The sequence below is a fragment of the Myotis lucifugus genome, unplaced genomic scaffold, assembly GCF_000147115.1.
Source record: "Myotis lucifugus unplaced genomic scaffold, Myoluc2.0 scaffold_61, whole genome shotgun sequence".
In the NCBI taxonomy this organism is placed as follows: Eukaryota; Metazoa; Chordata; class Mammalia; order Chiroptera; family Vespertilionidae; genus Myotis; species Myotis lucifugus.
This window is the reverse complement of record NW_005871109.1, coordinates 4,989,402-5,014,061: the sequence shown is the minus strand read 5'-3', so window position 1 is coordinate 5,014,061 and position 24,660 is coordinate 4,989,402. Positions and strand designations below refer to the sequence as shown.

The window sequence follows — 24,660 nt, the reverse complement described above, 5'->3', positions numbered from 1 at the left end:
GAGTAGAACAATCTCTTTTTCTGCTAGCTCAGGTTACCACCTGACAATCATCTGATGCTTCAGAACTTATAAAATCACGACTGACTTTGACCCTGACTACAATCTGCTTTTGCATCCTCCATTGGAAAGAAAGCCATCATGCCAGGACCATGCGTTACCTGCTCTGGGACTTGCGGTGACCACGCATGTCCTTCTTGGGTCTCCGGGTGACTGGTGGGGCTGGGGTGGAGGGCAGGGGAGGTGGAGCAGCAGGTGAGGGCGAAGGAGGTAGACCATTGCTTGGCTTACTCTTAGGGTTCTTGTCAGCCTCATATTCAAAGGTGCGCTTGGGTTTGGGGACAGGATTCACAGCGGAATCAGGGGAGCTCTTCGATGGCAGCAGCTGGGAACTTGGGCTATTTCCCGGGGTCCCTGGCTTTGTGGAGCCACTGCCTTCCCTCTCTAGGGGTGGGCCCGCCTCCCCTCCAACTCCAGCCAGTCCTCTTGCCCGGCTGCCAGCGCTCACATTCGCGCTCCCCGTCAGTTCCTCCAAGGTGCCCAAGGTCCCAGTCTTCCTTCTTCCTCGGTCTACACTGTAGCAGCTGCTGGGGAGCTGGGGGAGCCCCCGGCCTGGCTGCTCCTTCAGGGCCTGTTCAATTTTCTGGATGCGACTCAGCACTGCTGAGCTCTCCTTCCTGCTGCCGTGCCCCCTGAGGAAGGCACTGGGCTCACCCCGGCCTGGCCATTTCTCCAGCCGGTAGAAAGAGTCCCGGACAGGGAGTGCCTCTCCTTCCTCCTCGGTCTCAGGGTAGGAACACTCGGAGAAGGTCCTGCTCATCCTCCGGAGGCCCTTGAAATCAAAGGTCTTTTCTGAGCTGCAGGGGGACGGCACGACGCTGGGACAGCCCACACTGGGGCAGCCCTCACTGACCGCCCACTCGCCCCCAGAGCCCTCCCGCTTCTCTCCACACGTGCTCATCCTGGGCAAAGTCTCTCGGCGACCCTCCCATGCTGAAATCTTCTCCCGGATGCCCAGGCTGTGGGCACGGGTGCCAGTGCGGTTCTGAAAGATGCTCCGTGGGTTGGAGGCTGACCCCAGGGACGGAGTGCTGTGGGCAAGGGGGAGGCAAGCAGCTACTCCCTCTACATCCTGGCCTGTCCCCGGCACATTCTCCTTCTGGTCCTCTCTCTTGCACACTGAAGGGCTTCCGTCCAAATAACTGAAGCTGGTGGCCTTGAGGGGACAAATGGGTGGTGAAGAAGTGTCTGGGGAGGAAGCCTGAGGGTTTGGAGGTGAAGGCTCACGGGGGTGCCAGTCCTTGAGGAGCAGGCGGGAGCTGGAGCGGCTGGGGTACCTGCAGGCTGCCGTTTCACTATCACTGAGGGGGTAGATGGGACTCCTTGGTGGGGAGAGAACTGGAGGTGGAGAGACTGACTGAGACCTAGGGCAAGAAAAAGAAGAGAAAACGGCAGTGAGAGGCCTGACCGCCAGAGGCATCGTGTTTTAATCCCGGAGAGCTCAGTGGCTCCTTCCTGTGAGACTCTCAAAAGCATTCGATTCAAGTAATGCACCTTCGCAGCTGTCCTCAGGGAAAGAGCGACTCCTGGCCAACAGCAGGCCCCTCTGCCCAAGTCAACCCCAGAGGCCCCGGGACTGCCTGCAGCAGAAGCCGGTTCTGTGACGGCAAGAGCATCCCGGGAGTTCACATCTGCCAACTAGAGACAGAAAGACCAGTGGTGTGCTGCTAAATTAACAATCGCTCTCTGGGGAGAGAGCACAGATTTGTAGCACTTGCCAGGTTCCACAGTATAAATATTCCTACTAAGGCTGATTCCAGGTTATCAGGGTGATGTCACTGAGTGAGGAGCTGGGAAGTGATGCTAATGATGGGTCCTCATGAGCTGGCACAAAGCAGCTCCAGCCAACAGTTCCTGAAGTTACCCCCAAATATACACTCCAGCCCTTTGATGTGTCTCCTTAACAAGCCCCCATCTCCCCTGAGATGTCTGCTACTGGACACAGATACTGCTCCTCAGCTTGGGTCTCCATCAGAGTTCGGATCCCTGAAGGTCTCAACAGGATCAGAAAGGCCCCTGGAGAAAGAGTCTTTTCCGCTCTCAATGAGGAGGCTAATGAGGAGGGGAGGACACCCCCCAGCTCCTCCCCAGCAGTGGCAGCCCATCAGACAAGCACCGTCCACTTCCCAGCTCCCAATCCACACACAGATCTTAGCAAATATCAGGAATCGTTCTAAATAAATGCTTTTGCATAGATTAACTCATTTAATCTTCATGAAAATTCTATAGGGTTATTATCACTTATTATACTCATGTTACAATGAAAAACACTAAGGCATAGAAAGACTGTCTCATTCAAGATCACTCAGCTGGCAGGTGATAAAGCCACGACATGAACTCACACTACACTAAGCTGCCTCTCTAAAGAGGAAGCAATGGCCCCTGCCACCTTCGTGAACCATCCAGGCCCCCAGATGGAGCTCAGCAGACACTCGCTCAGCAGTGGGCACAACCCTGTCCTGAATGCAGCATTTGTAAGTATCAGAGGACCTCTTGGTCTTCCTTACTAGACCATGATTTCTTCCAGGTGGAGGAGCCCATACGTAGTATCTGGAAGGTACTCAGTGAATGATAAATAAATAAAGAAAAAGGCAAAGGTGGCTCTGACCGGTGTGGCTCAGTTGGTTGGACATCATTCCATGTACCAAAAGGTTGCTGGTTTGATTCTCAGTCAGGACACATGCCCGGGTTGTAGACTCATACCCCTGGTAAGGGGCATGCAGAAGGCAGCCGTTCCATGTCAAAGGCAGCCAATTGATGTTCTGCTCTCACATCGATGTTTCACTCTCTCCCTCTAAAAATCAATTAAAAATTTTTTTTTCAAAAAAGGTAAAAGTGAGCTTATTGAAGAGAACCATGAGCATACTTCCTTTTCGGCGTACTTTTCTAGTTGTCTACTTGGGTAATCGTTGTCAACTTTCAGAATTCTTCCCAAACAGTCTTCGCTCAAAGCCAGCAGGGTTTTGCTAATACTGCAAGCTCCAAAGGCCCACCTGATCCTAATGCCATGACCCTTGAAGCTGGGCAGTCCAGCCTCCCAGGCTCGAGTGCCATGCCAGTCACAGGACGGCAGCCAGCTGCCCCTGAGCCAGGCTGCTGTCACTGCTTGCTCACACACAGAAAACTGGAGCTTGAGTGAGTCAGGATTGGCCGACAATTCCCTGTTGGGTCATAGCCTCTGGCTGCCCCCGATCAACAGGAAACCTCAACATGCTCAAGTTGTTTTTAAAAGGGCAAGTCAAACAAGAGCCATCCCACGTGTACATGGGCACAGCTGAGAGAAATTCGGTGCTAGCCAAGCTGATGACCAAAGAGACTCTGCTCAGCAAGGAGGTGTGAACAGAATAAGCCTCAGTGCTCCCTAGAGTAGGGAGCTGCAGGGCAATGTGCCAGGCTTGAGCCTGGGGAGATCCCAACCTCATCACAATGAGAAAGGCCTTAGGTCCCTCACTTATTCTACAGAACCCCGGATGCAAAGGTCATCAGTCCAGCCCAGCAAGCCAATGAGTGTCCGGGCGACACCAAGGACTTTATGTTTCAGTTAACCTCAGTTCAAGAAGATGCCTTTAATAGGATAACTTTATCCTTTGTTTTTTTTCATCCAACAAATATTTAGTGCCAAGCCCTGCTCTTGGAGCTAGATACAAGGATAAATAAGAGACAAAAAATCATGTCCAAGTGAAGCTTCAAATCTAGTGGGAGATGACAGGCACCTAATGAGACTCAGAATCTCTTAGGAAGCCTTTTCAGATTACGTATGGTCATCTCTCCAGACATGCTAACATAGGCTCCCTTAGGGATATGTCTGTTCAAACCCCAAGGTAAGAATCCACCAGTCCATAAAGCTACTGTTATTTATGGAAAGGTGGGGTGGCAGAAAAAATGGCAATGACCTCCGGTCTGTCTAATTCCAGCATGCTTTCAGAAAGAATCATTCTTAACTTCCCCGGCAGTTTCAGCATGGAGAAATCCCAAGTTAAGAAATTCTCTCAATGCCTAGCCTGCTTTACCTGAGGTTTCGTTTCTCTCCTGTCATGAAGGATAAAACAGAGAAGAGACTGGCCTTTTCCTTTATAGGTGCTGGTCCCTGCTGATCTGAGGCCCAGAGCTTCACGTGCTCCTGGCCCAGCCTCCCCACACAGGCTTTCACTGCACAGAAGGCAGCATTCACTCACTCCAAGGTCCTAGGGATGAATTTGTCAGCAATACAGATAAGGCCCTGCCCTTCCCTCCATGTTTCTGATTCTACCCCTTATCAGGAATGTGAGCATGGGCAAAGCCACTCCCTCTCTCTGAGCTTCCAGTTTTAATTCCTCAAAATCGAGCTAATTCATCCCTGGGTTGTCATAATGGGCAAATGAGACTATGGATGGAAACGTGTCATACACTGTAACTCACTTGGACATACTGAGTTTCTCAGCAGGTTACACTAAGCCAGTTGTTCTCAGCAGAGGGTAAGTACATCATGGCCTTTGACAAGGTACTGACTTTGAGCAAACAACCTAATCTCTCTAAACTTCTGGTTTTTTATCTGTCAAATGGAGGTTAAAAGAACGTATCTCAGAGGATTGTTGTAAGGAATAGAGACAACACACGTCAAGTGTTGGATCAGTGGCTAACACATAGCACTCAATCTTCGCTTGGTAATGACTAATATTAACAAGGAGCTGGCTATTCAGAATAATCGCTTGGCAAACTTTTTCAAGCAGCGTGCCTCTCTGTCCTTAGATTCTAACTGTTCATAGTGGGAGGGAAAGGGAATGAACTAAATATAGCCATAAACTCTTTGCAGCTCATGCTAACAAAAGGAGGAATCTGTTTTCCTGCCCCTTGAATCTAGACTGATCTTGTGATTCGCTTTGACCAATAGGATGTGGTGGAAATTAAACTGTGAGTTCCAAACCTGAGGTCTCAAGTGGACTTGCAGTTTCCCCCTTCACACGCTTGGCATGCTGCCCGGAGACTGTCACGTAAGGAGGTCCGGCTAGCCTTTTAGAGGATGAGAGTCCACGTGGAGCATAATCAAGGTACCCCAGCCAACAGCCAGCCACCATGTGAGCCGGACACATGAGTGAGGTCATCTTGGACCCAAATGAACCCAGCTAATGAGTGAGCCCAGGGGAAACCTGGAGAGGAACTGGCCAGTGAATGCACAGAAATGTGAGAAAAAAAATCAATTGTTCTAAGCCACTATGTTTTCGGGTGGTTTGCTACAATGCAATAGTAAAATGACGCAGGTGGGAGAGGCCAGGCTTGTGTATAATTGGCCTGCCCCACCCCCAAGCCTCCCTCGGCCACGTCCCATCCAGCTTGGGCTGAGTGTCTCCTCACATGGTCTCATCCCTAGGCTCTTTATGCTTCCTTCGCCCCCGATTCTTACTGCTGCATGTATTTCCAACTCATTCTGAAGTATGGTAGCAATCATCTCAGGTAGAAACTGTAGTTTAACTCTAACCCTGCTGTTTGGCTTAACAATAGAAACGTTATTTTGATTTTCTGAATTATATAAATCATCCCATTTGACTGAATACCCTAATTGATTGTAATGTGAAATCCCATCTGTAGTGGTCATACTGGTCTTAGAAAGCACATTTTCCTTTACCTGGGAAGGACAGCACAGTTATCCCAAGGTCAGAGGGCTCCAGTTAATGTGTCCCTGTTGACTCAGTGTTCCGGAGACCCAAAACTGTAATTTAGATAACATGCCTAAGTTTAATCCAGGTTCCTCATTCTAGACCCGAGGGCTCTAGATAATGTGTTTCTGTCAATTCAGTGACCTCGATACCCAAAACTGTAATTAACATGCTTAATTCTGCCTCTATAAACTGTTTTTTTTCGAACCAGGTTCCTCATTCCAAACCCTGGGATGTAATCAATACCTTTGTGATTTTTGCCTACATAAACCTGGTTTTTCGACCATCTTGTGACTATGAGATTTGGGGAATGGCCCCTCATAGTCCCGGATTGCAATAAATATGACTCTTTAATTCGACTTCTTGAGGCGTCCTTCTGTGATTCGCAGGGTACATTACAACAATTCCACACAGGAAAGGTCCACATTTGTTCTTTTTTCAAGCATCTGGATCCAGCTTCCTCCCCAAAAACACTGACCTACTTGATGACTAAACCATATCAATTCTACATCCTCACATCTCTCAGATCTGCCCCCACCTCCCACCCCCACTGCTCCAGCTACTTCCTTGGTTCAGATCTTATCTCTCACCAAGACTATTAAAACAGTCTCTTAAGTTCCCTCTCTGCCTTCTATCTTAACCCAGTTCAAGTCCATCCTCTCATCTTCTGACATTTTTATAAAATGCAAAGCTCAACATGCTTACAACTCCCCATTCTCTACAGAATGAAATGCAAATTCACTGGCATGGATGGGGAGGGCCCCCTTAATCTGGTCACCACCTGTTTTCCTTTGTCATCTCTTACTGTCTTTTCTTCAATACAAACCTGCGTCCCACCTTAGCCACACAAACTCCTTGCTTTTCACACCTCCAGGCCTCCACACATTCTGTTTCCTGTGCCTGGAATGACGGCCTGTCCACTGCACATCTCTGTAGTTCCTCCATGGACTCTCTCTTCACCCTACCCCCCTCACCCAGGTGGAGATGGACAATTGTTGATGCCTCCACTGTGCCTGGAAAAATGTCCATTATGGTAACAGTTCATTGTTTCCTCACCTGCCTCCCTTACTAGGTAGTGTCTTGATAATTTTGATATTCCCTGTTCTTTGCACTGCAGGTAGGATTCAGTAGGAATTAATTATTTGTGTTGAATGACGAAATGAATGAATAAAAACAAATGGTTAAAGCCTGCCCGCCTAAGGCACTGTTCCCAGGCTTCCTAGCCCCCTTCTTCGTACCATGTGACCTGAAGAACAACACAGGAAGGTACACAAAGCACTGAGAGCAAACCAGTGTGGCCATCAGTCCCCAAAGCCATCCCTCATAAGGCAGAAACCAGAGACTGGGCCAAGAGTCTAGAGACCTGGGTTCTCCTCTGGTCCTGGTTCCATTATTTCCTGGGGGTTTCATGGGCAAGTCACCTAAAAATTCTCTGAGCCTCAGGTTCTGTATCTATAAATCAGGGGGAAAACACTTGCTCTTTTTTAAAAAATATATTTTTATTGATTTCAGAGAGGAAAGGAGAGGGAGAGAGAAACATCAATGATGAGAGAGAATCATTGATCGGCTGCCTCCTGCACATCCCACACTGGGGATCGGGCCCACAACCCGGGCATCGAACTGTGACCTCCTGGTTCATAGGTCAATGCTCAACCACTGAGCCATGCCAGCTGGGCTTTTTGTTTTTTGTTTTTAAAACACTTGCCCTGAGTATCCTGATATATTAGCCGGGTATATAAATTTTAAAAGTGTCTGGGCACTATAAATAATTGCAGGAAAGTAGAAGAAATATGAAAGAAAAGTACAAAGAGGCTGAAAGACACCTAAGACTCCACTCTTATCATTTCTCCCCTTCTTTATGTTGAAATCCCAGAACTTGCCGCTAGGGAGGCAGAAATTGTGGAACTGGGCACTCATGCCTTGCCAGCAGGCAGCCAGTCATGCTGCTCAGCGCAGGCGTGGATGCCAACACTGCAATACACGACTGGCCAAAACCAACATTGCAGGAGGGAGCAAGACAAACAGATGAAAGGGGGGAGAATGTAAAGGAAATTTAAAAGAAACAGAGGAGCATGAACACACAGAGACAAATGCGTAAGATAAGTGGGTAGGTAGAAAGGGTATGAACTAAGGTTAGAAAAACAAATTTGCTTTTTGTGTGCGCATAGACAGAAAGTGAGAGTATTATTTCACAAGAACACGACTCAACCCTTGGGTTAGTTACCTGGGCCATTGTCAAGTAACATAGCAGGAAGCACTGATGTCAAGGGATGCCCCCTCTATTGTCAAGTGCTTTTTGGAGGAAAGGCTATCGTTAGTCCTTGATGTCAAGACAATTCCGAACTCAGCATGTTCTGGCCACAGGGATTCTGAAAGTGTCAGTATCAGGAAGAGGACCAAGTTGGGGTCAGCTGGGGAAGGTTCTGGGGAGTGCAGAAAATAGCCCAGGGACATCAGGATGGGCTGTGGGTGCCATAAAGTGAGTCTGTTTGCAGGTTAAGGTTACAGAGGCCCAGCTTCCAATGTGCTTAGTCCCTACTAAGTGGGTATCTAGCTTGCTTCCAAATGAAAGTCCGGAGAGCTGGCCACTCACCATTCTAGGCTGCTCAACTAAGGTGGGTCCTATTGGCCCAATGGATATCAACATCTGCCTACCACTCACCAGCTGCCCCAACTTTGGAGAGGGCATTCCCACAGGAGAAAAGGGAGGAAGGCTGCCTGAGTCCCACCAGTAAGCCCGAAGTTTGTTCCCCAGGCCAGAGCAGAGGCTCAGCTCTGTAACTCCCCCTGACATCCCACTCTGGGACAGTCCCGATACAAAGCCAAAGGACTGGGGGACACTCACAACCTCGCCTTCCTGCTCCCAGAGCAACGTCATCTCAAATGGTGGATGGCCGCAACAGGGCCCAGGACAGCATCTCCCTGCAAGTGGGGCTACACCTGGGCCACCACATACAGGCTCTTGAGGTCAGTCTCAGCTTGTTGGGGTAAGTAGAATGGTAGCTAACTAGGATCAGAGCAGAAACTGAGTCACCTTTTCACCTCCAGAAAGCTCATCTAAGAATCCACCAAAGCCTTCCCTGCCTGCCCACAAGGGAAGCGCAAAGAGGATGGGTGGGTGAGCTCTTCTCTCGGTGAGAACCCCACGTCCTCTAAGAAATAGCAACAATCAACATAAAGAATTTACCGTCTCGGAGGCAGGCCAACTATGATGCCTTATAGCAGTGGTTCCCAAACTTATTTGGCCTACCACCCCCTTTCCAGAAAAAATATTACTCAGTGCCCCCTGGAAATTATTTTTTTTTTAATTTTAATTGCAATTAAACAGAAAGATATATGTATTAATGTTTCTACCTTTTTCGTAAAATATAGTAAAGAAAGGTGTAAATTAGAAACATTGAAGTTTGAAATTATGAAACTATTTATTGAACTCAGAATAGAAAGGTAATACAAAAAAAGTTAAAACAAATGCACCTGTGGCCATCACCGCCCCCTTGGATGGCTGCAGCGCCCACCAGGGGGCGGTAGCGCCCACTTTGGGAATCACTGCCTTATAGGAACATCCCAATGCCCTAGTCCCATGGTCGGCAAAACCGAGGCTCATGATCCACATGTGGCTCTTTGGCCCCTTGAGTGTGGCTCTTCCACAAAATACCACGTGCGGGCACGCACGTACAGTGCGATTGAAACTTCATGGCCCATGCGCAGAAGTCGGTATTTTGTGGAAGAGCCGGTATTTTGTGGAAGAGCCACACTCAAGGGGCCAAAGAGCCGCATGTGGCTCGCGAGCCACGGTTTGCCGAACCGCAGTTTGCCGACCACTGCCCTAGTCCAGTAAAGACGGGACTACTGTACTGCATAAAGCACAACCAGGCACTAGGCAAAGCAAGAGTGGGAGTTCCAGGAAATCATGCTAAAGACACTGGAGATGGTTTTAAAACATGGTCCCCAAGTTCCTTGACACGTCTCCTGTCTGTGGAATCCAGGCCCTGTGATGATTTGGCCAATAGAATGGAGCAGAAATGAATCTGTGCCACTTCTCAGGCCCAGACCTCAAGTAACCAGCAGCTTCTGTTCCCGTCTCCCCTGCTGTGAGGAAGCCCAGGCCATGTGGGGAGGGCACACGCAGGTATTCTGACTACAGCTCTTAAGAGTCTTAGAGGCCTTGTTTTTACAAGGGATCTGCGAAGCACACCCTTATACCCCTTAGAAAGCCTTTGTCTGCCTGTGAGAGTCTATGAGGCAACACTTTAAATGTTTTTTAGGTCTTGACAAAGGATCTTTCAGCCCCACTCTAGATTTTAAAAGAAGATTTATTGAGGGATAATTAAAGCACAATAAACTGTGCAATTTAAAGTGTACAGTGTGATGCGTTCACACACACACAAATACACTCACACACTATAAAACTGTCACCCTAATCTGGAAGCTACTTCTTTTTCTTTTTTTAATTACAATACACTTTCAGTATTATTTTGTACTAGTTTCAGGTGTACAGCATAGTGGTTAGATAATCATATACTTTACAGTGCTCCCCCTGATGTTCCCGGTACCCACCCAGCTCCACGTATAGTTATTACAATATTATTGACTATATTCCCTGTGCTGTACTTTACATCCCTGTGACTATTTTGTAACTGCCAATTTGTTCTTCTTAATCCCTTCACCTCTTTCACTCAATTCCCCAACCTCCCTCCCTTCTGGCAACCACCTGTCGCTCACTGTGTCTATGAGTCTGTTTCAATGTTGTCTGTTCGTTTATTTTGTTCTTTCGATTCCACATATAAGTGAAATCATATGGTATTTGTCTTTCTCTGACTAACTTATTTCTTTGCTGCAAATGGCAAGTTTTGTTTTTTTTACATAGAAGCCATTTCTTAATATGAGAATTCTTTCCTGTATAGAGAGAACGTGAATGAAACAAGTTCTATTTTCTAATCCAGAAAGCCCTTTCTCATTTATGTTTCCTTTAAATTTTGTTTGAAAACAGAGCAGCTCCCTGTTTTTAGCTCACCTCTTTTCTCTTTTGCTGCCGGCAGCTAGAATAAGTGTCTAAGTCCTCACATCAACAAGGACAGCCCTCAGATCTGCACACACTAAGAAAGACAGCACCCAGAGTCGCCGGGTGCCTGAACTGGGTTTAGAGAGCAAGATCCTAGATGCAAGCTGATGCCACTAACAGGGTGAGACTTGGGGTCTTAAGGGAGAGAGTGAGTGTATTCTGCATTTAGGAAGGATGTGAATTTTTGTGACCAGAAAGCAGACTTGTGGCAGACAGTGACCACAACATATTCCATCTCACATGCCCTTCTCAGTGCGATGCTGATGCTCCTCTCATCAAGTAGCAACTACTGTCCGTCTCCTTGTGTGATTTACAATAAATATTTACCCCATTTTGACACAGAGCTCCTTGTGATTTCCTAAGGGGTGACAGGGATCAAGGTGTCTTTTGTTATGTTAATGAGGTGGCTTTTGGAACCCCCTCTAAGGTTGGGAGCTGATTTCCAGTTGTGGCAGACAGCGACCACAACATATTCCATCTCACATGCCCTTCTCAGTGCGATGCTGATGCTCCTCTCATCAAGTAGCAACTACTGTCCGTCTCCTCGTGTGATTTACAATAAATATTTACCCCATTTTGGCACAGAGCTCCTTGTGATTTCCTAAGGGGTGACAGGGATCAAGGTGTCTTTTGTTATGTTAATGAGGTGGCTTTTGGAACCCCCTCTAAGGTTGGGAGCTGATTTCCAGGAGAACCAACCTTGTGATGGGAGGGTTGAAACTTTCAGTCACACACCCTTACCTCTGGGGAGGAGAGAAGAGCTGGAGGTTGAATCAATGGCCAATGGCAGTGATTTCATCAATCATGCCTAGGTAATCAAGCTTCTGTAGCAACCCCAAAGGATAAGGCAGAGAGCTTGGAGTGGGTGAGTCAGAATGCTTCCATACCGGCCCAAGCTCCAGGCGGACAGACGTTCCCTGTTTGGGACTTGGCCCTAGGGACCTCTTCATCTGGTTGTTGATTCCTATCCTTTACTATGTCCTTTGTAATAAACTGGTAATCTAGTGAGAAAACAGTTTTCTGAGTTCTGTGAGCTGCTCTAGAAAATTAAGCCCAAGAAGGGGCAAGAGGGCTTATGGCAGCCTCTGATTTATAGTCAGTCAGTCAGAAGCACAAGTGACAACTTGGGTTTGTGATAAGCACCTGGAGTGGAAGGCAGTCTTATGGGACTGAGCCCTTAGCTGATGTTAGATTGTGTCAGAACTGAGTTGCATTGTAGGACACCCAGCCAATGTAGGAGAATTACTTAGTGGTGTGGACACACACACACACTCACACACATACACACAGTAATGTGGTGGGGCTCTTTACCTTGAACTTAGGCAGACCTGTGTTATTGCCTTAATTAACAGAGTAAAATAGAAAAGACACTATGCAACTCTGAGGCTAGGTCACTAAAAGGCCATACATTTCTGACGTGTTCTCCTGAGATGCTCACTCGTAGAACCCTGACGTCATGCTGTGAAAGCAGCAGCCAAATGCAGAGCCACACATAGGTGCTCCCCAGCTGAGGTCCCACCTGACTGCCAGGACCCACAGTCAGAGCTGTAAGCGAACAAGCCTTCAGATGTTCCAGCCCCTTAGCCACGGGTCACCCCCACCTTCAAACCACCCCAACTGATGCTGCAAGAAACAGAGATGAGCCTTCCCTAATGTCCCTACCCAAACTGCAATTTATAGCAAAATAAATGACTGTTTTAAGCCACTAACACAATGTTTTAAGGCACTAGTGTTTAAGCCACCCTTAGTTTAGGGGTGTTTGTTATGCAACAGTAAATAACCAACTAATGCTGATGACATCATGCTGGGATTGTTAGGAAGCATCTTAGGAAACAAGGGAACTAAGGCCACGGATCCTCCTGAGGGATGGTCTGCCATGGCCAGGACAGGCTCTGCAATACTATCTTCTACCCACAGTCGCTATTCTCAGGAGATGTTTCTTCCCTGTAAGCTCTTACCCTCTTCCTGAAATCGAAGGCACAGGGTTCAAATCTGTACCCACTTTGGCAGTGGGGTCTCAAGACCTCTCTGGACTTCACCATATCACCAACTAAGGCCTCCTTTGCACAGAAACCTGCACATGTGAGTTGAAATTATGGTTCCACCGTCAATTAGCTACGTGGGCTTTAACTTCCTCATATGTAACATCAAGCAACTGAGCCCAAAGAATCCCAAGATTCCCCTCCAACTCTAACATTCCAAAAGAGTATTGCTGTGCCTGCAAGGAGTTCCAGTGGAGTTGGGAAATGAGACCCACACAGACACCCACTATATGAGGCCCTATTTGATAAGTGCCACTTGCAGACTCCAATCTGAGGGCTCTAGGAGCGAACTCTGAGGGAGAGGAACCCTTCCTAATGGGAGATCAGGAAAAGCACTGGGAGGGACAGAACTAACACTGTTTGCATCCAGACTGGCAGGAACGTAAGGTTTGCATTAGAGAGCAGTAAGAAAGGTAGAAAGAAAGACCAGAGCTTTTCATGAAAACCTCACAAGCCAGGCCAAGTTCCACCGTATCATGGACAACAGTAGTTTTTGAGCAGGGAGCTCCCAATAATGTTCACAGGGAGGTGAATGGAGTGTTAAAAATTAGACTCAAGCAAGCTGGCCTTAAGTTCTTCCTCCCATTAGCTTTGTATCCTTGGGGAGTACCTTCTCTGCATCTGTTTCCCAATCTGGGTGGATTAGATTGAATGAACTCTAAGGTTCCTTTTCAGCTCTGCCTTTCTTAGCATCTATGGACTGAATGGAAAGGGAGTTCAAAGTTAACAAGACCCATTAGGAATGTACTACGAGGACTCAGCACAGTAGTAGCCTTTGCTGGAAGTCGCAATGACCCAGGTGCTGGAGTTTCACAGTGAAGAAGCTGTTCAGGAAATCAACAGGCATCACAAGTCTGCTGAGAGCAGCGCCTGAGGCCCGCCAGGTCTTACAGCACATGTGAAGTCTCCTGAGAGCAACTGGCAAAGTGCACACCAGCTAGGTGGCTGAATTCGCTATAAACATAACACTTCCTTGTTTGCAAGGCACCAAGCTGCTTCCAGTCCACCCCAGCTCATCAGCACCATCATCAGAAAGCCTGACCTCTGGAATTCAGAGGAGCTTTGAGAATGCCCCCTCCCACACCCAGAATTGGATGCAACCAAATCTTCTGAGCTGGAGGAGGAACAGCTGTGGGGAGGGCGTATCTGGCAACTAGGGGTGAATCCTCATCAACAAAGAGAAAGGGAAACTTACTCCAAGAGACCAAAACAGAGCAAAGAACAAAACTTTGGTGGTCAAATGAAAAGGCTTAGTTAGAGTTCCACCTCCTTCGTGTATATCTTGCCAAATCAAGACTGAGCTTACAAAGGAAAAGAAAGAATATAAATTAGCAAAACACCCATAGAAACCTAATAATGGGATGGAATTCATGGTCTTTAACCAATATCGGCTTAGTTGTAGCACCAGGTGAAGTCTGATCCAAATTAAGGACACAGCCTTGCAAATACATATATTGACTTTCCACAGGGTCCCATCAGCCTTACACCAGCTTCCCATGCCCCAGAGGACACTCTGTCCCCAAATCTAGATATAAATGCCTGTGAGTACATTGGGTTCCTCTGCTTCCATGTGCATGAGGTAGAGGTCCCCAAGGCAGCCTGGGAGTCAAAGGCCCAAGGCCCTAGGACCCCTGCACTCCCCAATCAAAGTTTCTGTCGGTCACACCAGGGAGTCTTTTCCCACTGGGCCTCCTGGGCTGGCAATGATAAAAGGGCCCCAGGTTACTGAAAGGTCAAACTAAGAAAGTCAGGTGCCAAGGTCACCAATCCAAGCTGTAAATTCTTTGAGGAAAGAGAATGGATCATCCCTCTTTGTCCCCTACTGTCTACCAAGAGCCTGGCACATAGGAGGAAAGCCCTCGGGGTTCACTGGCAATAACTTCCTCAATGAACTAGTGACTTACTGCCCTACAGACCAAAGAACACCCCCCCAAGAGGCTGGGGGTGAAGGCAGCCAGAGAAACCATCAGATGGCAATTTCAAAATGACACCTCCTGTCATTTTGAGAGAAGCGTGTAGCTAGCTAGCTAGCCACAGCGGCCTACGACTCCACTTCACACCAAAAGCCCCGGAAAGGAGCGGGGGGGAAGGGAGGGAGGGAAGGAAGGAAGTGGAAATGCTACGGAAGGAAGGAAGGAAGGAAGGAAGGAAGGAAGGAAGGAAGGAAGGAAGGAAGGAAGGGAGGGAGGGAGGGAAGACTTAGAAGGGAGACTGGAAAAGGCTTTTTTTAAGCACATGAGAGGCTCAGATATTTACAAACACCACCCATCTTGTTATGACGGCAAGCATGCTGGGAAGCTAAAGAAAAAGAGTTCCTAAAAATGTTTAAAACACATAGATATGCATTCCAAATAGAAACTGCGGAACATCAGCAGCCCTGATTCTGCTTTGTGACTAATGTAAACAATGCATCTACCCCTCCACAGTGTGGAAATTAGAAAGAAAAAAATGAACAGGGCTAAAGGGTCTGGTAATTTCTAATTCAGGTTCTAAATATACTATTTCTTCAAAAATTAATAATAAAACCATACAATCACATATAATATTTATTTCACCTCTACAGTCTCTCATTACGAGAACAGTAGTTACTTCCCAGTCTCCATCTGCCACCAGACTGGTGAGAACCCAGCAGAGTGGTTCCCCAGAAGTAGACAATGGGAGGCGAAGACTCTGAGCTCTAGACCTGTTCCTCCTTGGCCACCACATGCCCTGGGAGAAGTCAGTTCTTCTATCTGTTTTACCCAAGAAGTTGATGGACCCTGTCATTCTCAGCCTCTCCCAGTTCAGTGTGCAAGTAACTCTAGTCTAGGTTGGAAAGGGTGCGTGGGCAGAAGGCAAGGTGTTCTTATTGGTCTTGTTGCCACAGAGTGAATATTCAATTTGTTTGTCTAAGTACCAAGCTCTTAGGTACTTAACAAGTCAGAACCTGCCAGTCTCCATTTGGTTGGCACAGCCCACCCAGACCATTTCCACTGGGACCAAACCCTACATGCATGGTATAGGGAACTCCTCCTGCCTCATCCATGCCAGTGACTCCCCAGGGGGTATATCCTGCACCCCATTCCACCAACCATATCTGGACTCCAGCTCTAAATGAATCAAACATCTATCACCATCTCTGGCCAGATCTGAGGGTATTGCACCCCACTGGACTCAGCTCGGCACTGCACAGCCCAGACAGGAACAGCCCTAGCCCACCCTAAGCTGAGCATCCTTCTCACAGCTAGGTGTCCATTCTAGTGACGGAGGTACCAAAAGCCAAGATTCACCTGAGATTCAGCAGAAGAGACTATGAAAGGTATGTGGCTTTAATAAAGGAGCCCGGAGGTTTTTCTAGGACATCAGCATCCAGCCTTAGCCAAGACCTGAGCAGCCCTGGCAAGCGCTGGACATCTACCTGCCAGCTCTGGAAGCTTTTATCCCATCCCAGGGAGGGACCTAACCTTTATTGAGCTGAGCGGCTTTGTGCCAGACACTATGCTAAACACTGACATACATTATGTCAGTCCCCACAGCACCTCTGTGACATAAGCACTATTATTATTTTACAGAGGAGTAATCAAGAGTTTAGAGGGCATAAGAAAACACCCTGCGATCTCACTTTTTGGAAAGTGGTTTTGCTATGGTCCAACATTCCCACTTCTAAAAAGAAGACAAAACCAACAAAGTGGATTATAGGTTCCGCTGACTAAAATTCCCGAAGCTGCTTTGTCTGCAGCCCAGCCTAAATTGTTGTAGACCTGGACTTCTGCTTGAACTTGTGCTAATGTGCATAATTGCCTCCCCCTGCCCCCTATTGTGGTCAGCCTCCCTCCCTATAGCACAGCCCAGCTCAGGGGCAGCCCCCCAGCTGTCCCCACTTTGGGAAAAAGATCCATCCAGAAGAACACCAGCTGCTGCTTGCTGGCTCCGTGCCTGGAGCTCGAGGCTCCTCCAACAGCACAAAGCAAAGTTTGTTTCACGGTCCCTGTTTGCTCTCTCCTATGGAGACTTGTAGAACTAGAAAATAATAAATACATTAGAGATTACTTTTGCTTCATGGTCAGCAAGAGCTGGGCCCAGGCTACTCACCTGGAGACTGTCAGAATCATGAGGATAATCACGTACCTTTGGGCAAGGATCCTACTCAGGACCCAGGCCATTTGGTTGGCCCTTGATGACCCCCTCCAGTGAGCCCCATTTCCCCAGCAATGCTCCCCTACTCACCTGCTCAGAGTCCCCCGAGGGGCCTTAGTGCCTCCAGCTCCGTGGGTGATGCTGGAATTCTTGTTGGCAGTCATGGTCATTTCGGCTCTCTGCAAACCCAGAGCCCTGCAAAGACACGGCCTATAAGCCAAGTTTCCACGGGCAGCGAAAAGCACCTCAAACATTTCCAGATGACCTTCAACACTGCCAGGAGGGTTTCTGTGGCGGGTGGTAGGAACCACTTTCCCATATATATTTAATTCCACATGTTATAGCTTAGGAGCCTCAAAGGACCCCTGATCTGGGTTGGGAAAAGAGTCTAACAGACAACTTACCAGTTCACAGAAAATGGTAAAAACTCCATCTCCATCGTACCTCTTCCCATTTAAGTTAGAGTTCCCCAAATTCCTAGCATGCCATACAGCCTTTATAAATTTTGCCATATTGGTCTACCTCCTGAACAACTACTTATCCAGTATTTTTCTGGAATCAACTCAAAATTGACTTGCTTTTCTTAAAATGTTCTAAATAATGAATCATTCATTCAACAAATATGTACTCAGCGCCCATGTCCTAGGCACGGCCATCCAGCAAAGAAAGAAACAAAGCCTCTGCCCTCACAGCGCGTACTCACATCCTGGTGGGGAGAAACAGACGATGAGCATGCACGTGGTACAGGTGTGTGGCACATAAGTATGCACGTGGTACAGGTGTGTGGCACATAAGTGTGCATTTGTACATAATATGATAAATGCCTAAGCCCCGCCCGCGGCCCTGGGCGGGTGGGACCCCCCGTCTGCGGCCCTGGGCGAAGGGCCTTGGCAGTGCGATTGGCCCGAGGAAGCCCTATTCTTGCAGGAATCCTCTTGCAAGGGGCTTCTAGTTTGTACATAATATGATAAATGATATGAAGGAAAAAATGAAGCAAGACAGAGGGAGAGTAAAAAAGGTCTGTCCTTTTCAATAGGATGTTCAGGTAAGAATATTCTGATAAAGTGACATTTGCTCCAACACCATAAAATAATAAGCTATAGTATTTTTTCCTAATACTCACTAGAATAAAATTAACATACATTTAGGTATTTAAGTATTTACGAAATGAAAATTATCCATTCATGTACCATATACAGTTACCTAATATATTTAAGGAATATTATTTTATGCTAAAATAATGAAAGGAAGAAAAAGGTTAAAATTTAAGGGTACATCCAGATTAGAAAGGAAGAAGTAAAATTATATCTTATTTGCAGATGGTATGATTTTGTACGTAGAGAATCCTAAGAATTCCACTAAAAAACTGTTAAGCTAATATATAAAGTTAAGCAAGTTTGCAAGATACAGAGTAATATTTTAAAAAATCAATTTGATGTCTACACACTAGCAGTGAACAATAGGAAAATAAACACCAGGAAAAACAATAGCAGCAAGAAGGATAAAATACTTAGGAATAAATTTAACAAAAGAAGCGTAAAACCTGTACACTACAAACTACTGAACATTATTGAAATTAAATAACACATACATAAATAGAAAGACATAACATGTTCCTGAATTAAAAAACTCAAAATTGTTAAGTTAGTAATATTCAGCAAACTGATCTAAAGTTTGAACCGAATACTCATCAATTGCAGAAACGGACAAGGCATCCCTAAAATCTCATGGCGATGTAAGTGACTGAGAGCAGCCAAAACAATCTTGAAGAAGAATAAAGTTGGAAGACTCACTCAGACTTGTTAATTTCAAAACATACTACAAAGTCAGACCAATCAAGACAGTATGTATAGACACAAGAAAGAAACAGAGATCAATGGAATAGAGTTGAGAGTCTAGAAATAAACCCATACACTTATGGTCAACTGATTTTCAACCAGTTGACCATAGGACGCCAAGACAATTCAACAGGGTAAAAGGCTTTTCAACAAATGGTGCTAGGATATTCATCTGTGCAAGAATATAGTAGGACCCTTACCTCATCCATACAAAACAATTAAGTGAAAATGGATCACAGACCCAACTATAAGAGTTAAAACCACAAAAGCAATGCCTAAAAGAAAATATTGAGGTAAATCTTGTAACACTGGATTAGGCAACAGTTTCTTCACTGTGATACCAAAAGCACAAGCAACAACAACAATAAAAAAGAAATAAACTGATTTATATCAAAATAAAAAAACCCTTTGTGCTATTAAAAATACTACAAGGAAGTAAAAAGGCACCCATAGGAGAAATTATTTGCAAGTCATATATTTGCTAAGGAACTTGTATCTAGGACATATAAAGAACTCTTACAACCTGACAGAAATACAAATAACTCAATTAAAAAGTAGATAAGGATTTGAATAGACATTTTTTCCAGAGAAAATTGGCCAACAAGCACGTGAAACAATGTTCAACATTTTGAACATTGGGAAATACAAATCAAAACTACAACGAGGAATTACTTCACACGCACTAGGATGACTGTAGTAAAAAGACAGATAAAAACAAGTACCAGTGAGGCTGTGGAGAAACTGGAACCTTTATTCAAAATGTGCAGCCACTGTGTTCCTCAAAAAATTAAACACAGTTACCATAAGACCCATCACCATCCACTCTTAGGGATATACCAAGAGAAATAAAAACATTATATCCACACAAATACTTGTACACAGATGTTCATAACAGCATTATTCATAATAGCCAAAAGTAAAAACAACCCAATGACCATTAACAGACCAATGTATAAACAAAATGTGGTATATACATATGATGGAATATTATTCACACATAAAAAAGGAATAAAGTACATTGATACATTATACATTCTATAACATTGGTAATCCCTGATGCCATTTTTTTAAAAATGTCAGAATAATAGAGACAGACAGTAAATCAGTGGTTGCTTAGGTTAGGTTAAGGGTAGAAGAATGAGGAGTGACTAAATGAGCATGGGGGGTTTCTTTTTGGGGTGAAAAAAAGTTCTGGAATTAGATAATGGTGATGGTTGCACAATTCTGTAAGTATATTAAAAACAACTGAACTATATATACTTTATGGGAGTAAATTTTATAGTAGGTAAATATCTCAATTTAGATGTCAAAATAAAACTTAAGGGCAAAAAAATAACCTATTTTAAGTGTCTTGGAGAGTGGCTGTGAGACAACCACAGTGAATGAGCAGTCTGGGCTGGGCTGACACCACCTTCACACAAGCTGAACAATTCAGGAGCAGTCGTTCTCTTACTCTGATGGGCATTCTCATCACAGTGACCAAAATCAAGTATATGTAGATGTGAGAGTTAAACGTATTTATTTATGGTCACTAATGACCTTAATCCCAGAAGCCATCTATTTATTACCTGGGTGCAAATAAGTGGTGGTTTTGAAGACAAAAATAAGCCAGACCTTAATTCTTTATATCATTTATATTTCTTTCCTAATTTCAACATGAAATGCTCTACCTCTAATTTCTTTAACGTCACAGAAGCCGTCAGGGTTGTGGGGGTTTTTTTGTTTTTGTTTTTTTAATATATTTTATTGATTTTTTTACAGAGAGGAAGGGAGAGAGATAGAGAGATAGAAACATCAATGCTGAGAGAAAACCATTGATTGGCTGCCTCCTGCACACCCCACTCTGGGGATTGAGCCTACAACCCAGGCATGTGTCCTGACTGGGAATCGAACTGTGACTTCCTAGTTCATGGGTTAAGCTCAACTACTGAGCTACGCCAGCCGTCCGGCTGGCCGGTCGGGCTGGTGAGATATTCTTTACTTGTGCCAGCCCAGTGCCAAGTTAAGTGCTTGACATATCGCTGTGTGTGTAAGAGAAAGAGGGGAGAGAAGAGGCAGCCTCTGGAAGCTTTCCCAGGCCAGTGTTCAGGGTCCTCAGGGAACACAGTGTTACAAGGAATCAACTTGCTGAGCATCAGTGTTCAACTGTGCCCATGGTAACAATGGTCGCAATAACCATGTAACCATCCAAACAACACTGGACATGCTCGAGCAGCTCCAGGGCAAGCCCCCAGGGAAAGGGCAGAAGACGTGTGGAAAGAGTGAAGACGGAAATATCTTAAAAGAACAGGATGAAACACATGTTCTCTTTCCCTGAATTCCCGATGTAAGGAGGGTGGACCCACTGCTCTGAAATTAGAACAGAGCCAACTTGGTAAGAAGGAAAAATGTGGATGATTCTGATTGCTTGGACCAAGAAGAAATATGCTGTGAAGATGTAACCAAGCGAGGAACGAATCAAACCTGCTACCAGGCCATGGCAGGGACTCTTGGTTACACTTCTGCAAGAGCAGGGCCTGGGAGTTAAGGCATCGTGGGCAGGCACTGCTGAGAACCCCAGAGGGCCCATTAAGTCGGAAGAATAGATGACAAATATAGTCTCCTCACTGTCCTCCCTCCCACCTGCTCTCTATAGGCCCAATCTCTCAGGGCCAGGGAACAATCTAGAGAAGCAAGGGGGATAAGAGGTTGTTTTGTTAGTTCCCAGGCCCATCCATGGCCAAGTCCGGACAGAAACTGCATGTTTGGGAAAATGGAATTATTGAATTAGCATCTACCACCAATCGCAAGTTGCTCAAAACCCCAGCTTTGACAAATTATAACTATCTGAAGAGGTGCAAGCAGAGAAAAGAACATAACAAGGTACCTCTAGAACTTTTCTACACACTCTGCATTGTGACAAAGAGACCCCAGTCCCAGACACCGAAGGTGCAGTGGGAAGAACACCCGATTTGGAGTTAGATAACTAAGTCCAACCCTGCCTCTACCAACTGCTGCTTAAGTGACATTGCATGAGTGATTTTCAAAGACTCAACTTTCTCACGATATGAGCAATAATAATAAAGGACCTACCTCACATGATTGTCACCTTTGGCACACAGACGCTTAACAGTAAATGGTGTTTTTGTCCAGCTTATGCTCCTCTAAGTATTTGGGGGGGCAACCTCTCCATTCACAAGCTTGAGTCGTTTTTCAGACTTCCTGGCACTGCCATTCAATACATTTACTCTATGCTAGGCACGTGCAAGGTCCAAGATACAAAAATGGACAGACACCTTCCTGCCCTGGAGGAGCTCATTGTAAAGGGGAAAGAGACAGGTCAAGGTCAAGTAAAAGGACGGCCTCATGGTGAGATATTCTTTACTTGCACCAGCCTAGTGCCAAGTTAAGTGCTTGAAGTAAGCAGCCTTAAACTATTTGTTACCCACAGCAATTGGACCTAAGGAAAAGCAAAGGTACATTTATTATGAGACATGCTGCTAGATCTTTTCTTTTTAAATATATTTTTATTGATTTCAGAGAGGAAGGGAAAAGGAGAGAGAGAGAAAAACATCAATGATGAGAGAGAATCATTGATTGGCTGCCTTCTGCATACCCCCTACTGGGGATCGAGTCTGCAATCCAGGCATGTGCCCTTGACCGGAATCGAACCTGGGAACCGTCAGTCCACAGGCTGATGCTCTATCCACTGAGCCAAATCGGCTAGACTAGATCTTTATATAATTACTAGAGGCCCAGTGCACAGATCATGCACCATGCACCTGTGGGGTCCCTCGGCGTGGCCTGTGGGGATTGGGCCAAAACCAGCAGTCCAACATCCGCCGAGGGATATAGTAGTGTGCGAAGCGGCAGGAGGCTGGAGAGAAGCCTGAGCCCAGGCCAGGCACTGCGCCCGAGTGCGGCTCCCGCTCATCCCAGCCCCACTGCCCCTGTTGTCGCTGCTGGTAGGCCTGCTGCCACTCTGCTGCAGTCTCACGTGCCCATCCTAGGGCGATACCAGCACACCCATGACCAAGAAGCAGCCGCTGGCTCGCACCCAGTCAATCCCAATGCTGGTCCTGATCCGGTCTGGTCTGGATGGGGGAGGGGTGCGTAGGGGGAGTGTCCGTGGGAGAGGCTGGCGCTCGCCAACCATGAGCCCAGTGTCTGGTGCCGGCCAATCAGCTGAGCAGCGCTCTGGCTGTGGGAGCGCACTGATCACCAGGTGACAGCTCCTGTATTGTGCGTCTGCCCCCTGGTGGTCAGTGCGCATCGTGACCGGTCGAACGGTCAAATGGTCAGATGGTCACTTAGGCTTTTATATCTATAGAAAATAATAGCTAAAGTTATAAGCACTTCAGATGTTTTGAATCATTCAATCCTTGTCACAACCTTATGAAGTAGATTCTATTATTATTCACTCATTAGAGAGGAAACCAAAGCACAGAGCAGTTAAACAGCTCGCCCAAGGCACACAGCTCGAGTGCAGGGCAGGAATGGAGCCCAGGTGGCCTGCACCGGTGCCCCAGCCCTGAGCCAGGACCCTGTATGGCCTCCAGGCATCTTCTAACTCAGTCCTCACCATTCCTCGAGGTAGCAGATCACACAGACCTGTTTTTCCAATCAGGACGTTTAGGTTCAGAAAGATTCAATGACTGGCTGAAGATCCCTCACCTAGTGAAGGAACGGAGCAGAAATGTGGACTCGGTTCTGCCTGACTCCCTGGTCCACTTACGCTCCTTGACATCGATGGGGTTCTTGTTAAACATACAGAGTCCCAGGCCCCACCTGCACCTCCTGAATGGAATCTGTGGGACGGGGCTTAGGAATCTGTATTTTCCAAAAGTGCGTTAGGCTGGTCTTATATGCCCATAAGTATAAAAACATGTCCTACAGCCACTCTCTGGGGACTTGGAAAGGTAGCAAGGGTCACTACTGACCATCTTCACAAGAGTTTGCCCAGCTGTGAGCAAATGAAGAGGAACACTCACTCCCTCTTCCTACCCTTGGGCTTCTTCCACCCTCAGTGACAAAGGAGCAGGTCCATCGCTGGATCCAGTGGAAGCATTTTCACCGTCTCCTCTAAACAGCTGCCTCGGTCTCCAGGTGTGCTCGGAGTTCTTGTATCTCAAACCAGCTCTTCCTGCCACCCACCGCGTGTAGCTAACAGCTTTCCTCACTTTCTCCAGGGGAAAAAGTTTACTATACCCAAAGACATAAGCTGGTTGTTTGGGAAAAAAAAATCTCATTTGGCCTTTCCTTTATGTGTAAAAATTTTGAATCAGTTGCCAAACATTTTAAAAATTGGATGTGTACTAATAAAATACTAATAAAAATTCAGATTTTTGGCTTCTTTTGAAAAATCAGAAAATCTGCCATTATTGTCTGCATTTTTATACAGGGGTGGGCAAAAGTAGGCTTACAGTTGTCCGTATGGAAAAAGACATGCAGGTTATGATGATTACAGTAGGTTTATTAACTGTTACGTGTACTCACAACTGTAAACCTACCTTTGCCCACCCCTGTCTGGCCACAGTTGGCTAGACTTGAGAAGTGGCCCATTTAGATGCAGCAAGCTCTCTCCACTTTACCACTGTCCCTCCCCACCCAACGCCTGCAGCTGGCCAGCCTTATGCAGCTCTGTACCTGACTCTCCCAGGCAGCAGGTGAGCACTGCGGCCCCAGCAGGGGAGGGCTGGGAGGTGCTGCGCTGTGGGCAGCCACACGAAGCCTCCTGGACAGCTGGGTCTGAGCAGTGCAGGGCAGAAAGGCCCATTCCAGTGCAGGGCACCGCCTCTTGGCCACTTGAAAACCCATTACCCACCCCCCAAAATACGGCTGAAAGAAAGCGCCTCTGGAAGGCTCCCTGCTTGTGCTAAGGGTTTCATCTTAAAACACTCTCCAGCTTCCTGAGTGCTCCCTGCCCCCACAGT

At 46.5% G+C, this 24,660-nt stretch overlaps 1 protein-coding gene across 2 annotated transcripts in view; it reads right to left on the bottom strand.

The window, feature by feature from the left end:
* ST5 (suppression of tumorigenicity 5) overlaps positions 1 to 24,660 on the bottom strand; it is a 104,856-nt gene that overhangs the window by 34,471 nt on the left and 45,725 nt on the right. For both annotated transcript variants that reach the window (XM_023754567.1, XM_006089645.3), the window contains exons 2-3: positions 17,001 to 17,105; positions 159 to 1,421 (exon numbers count right to left, since the gene is read on the bottom strand). In XM_023754567.1, the coding sequence (XP_023610335.1) occupies positions 159 to 1,421; positions 17,001 to 17,080 (1,343 nt within the window). In that variant the 5' untranslated portion in view covers positions 17,081 to 17,105. The remainder of the gene's footprint in view (positions 1 to 158; positions 1,422 to 17,000; positions 17,106 to 24,660) is intronic.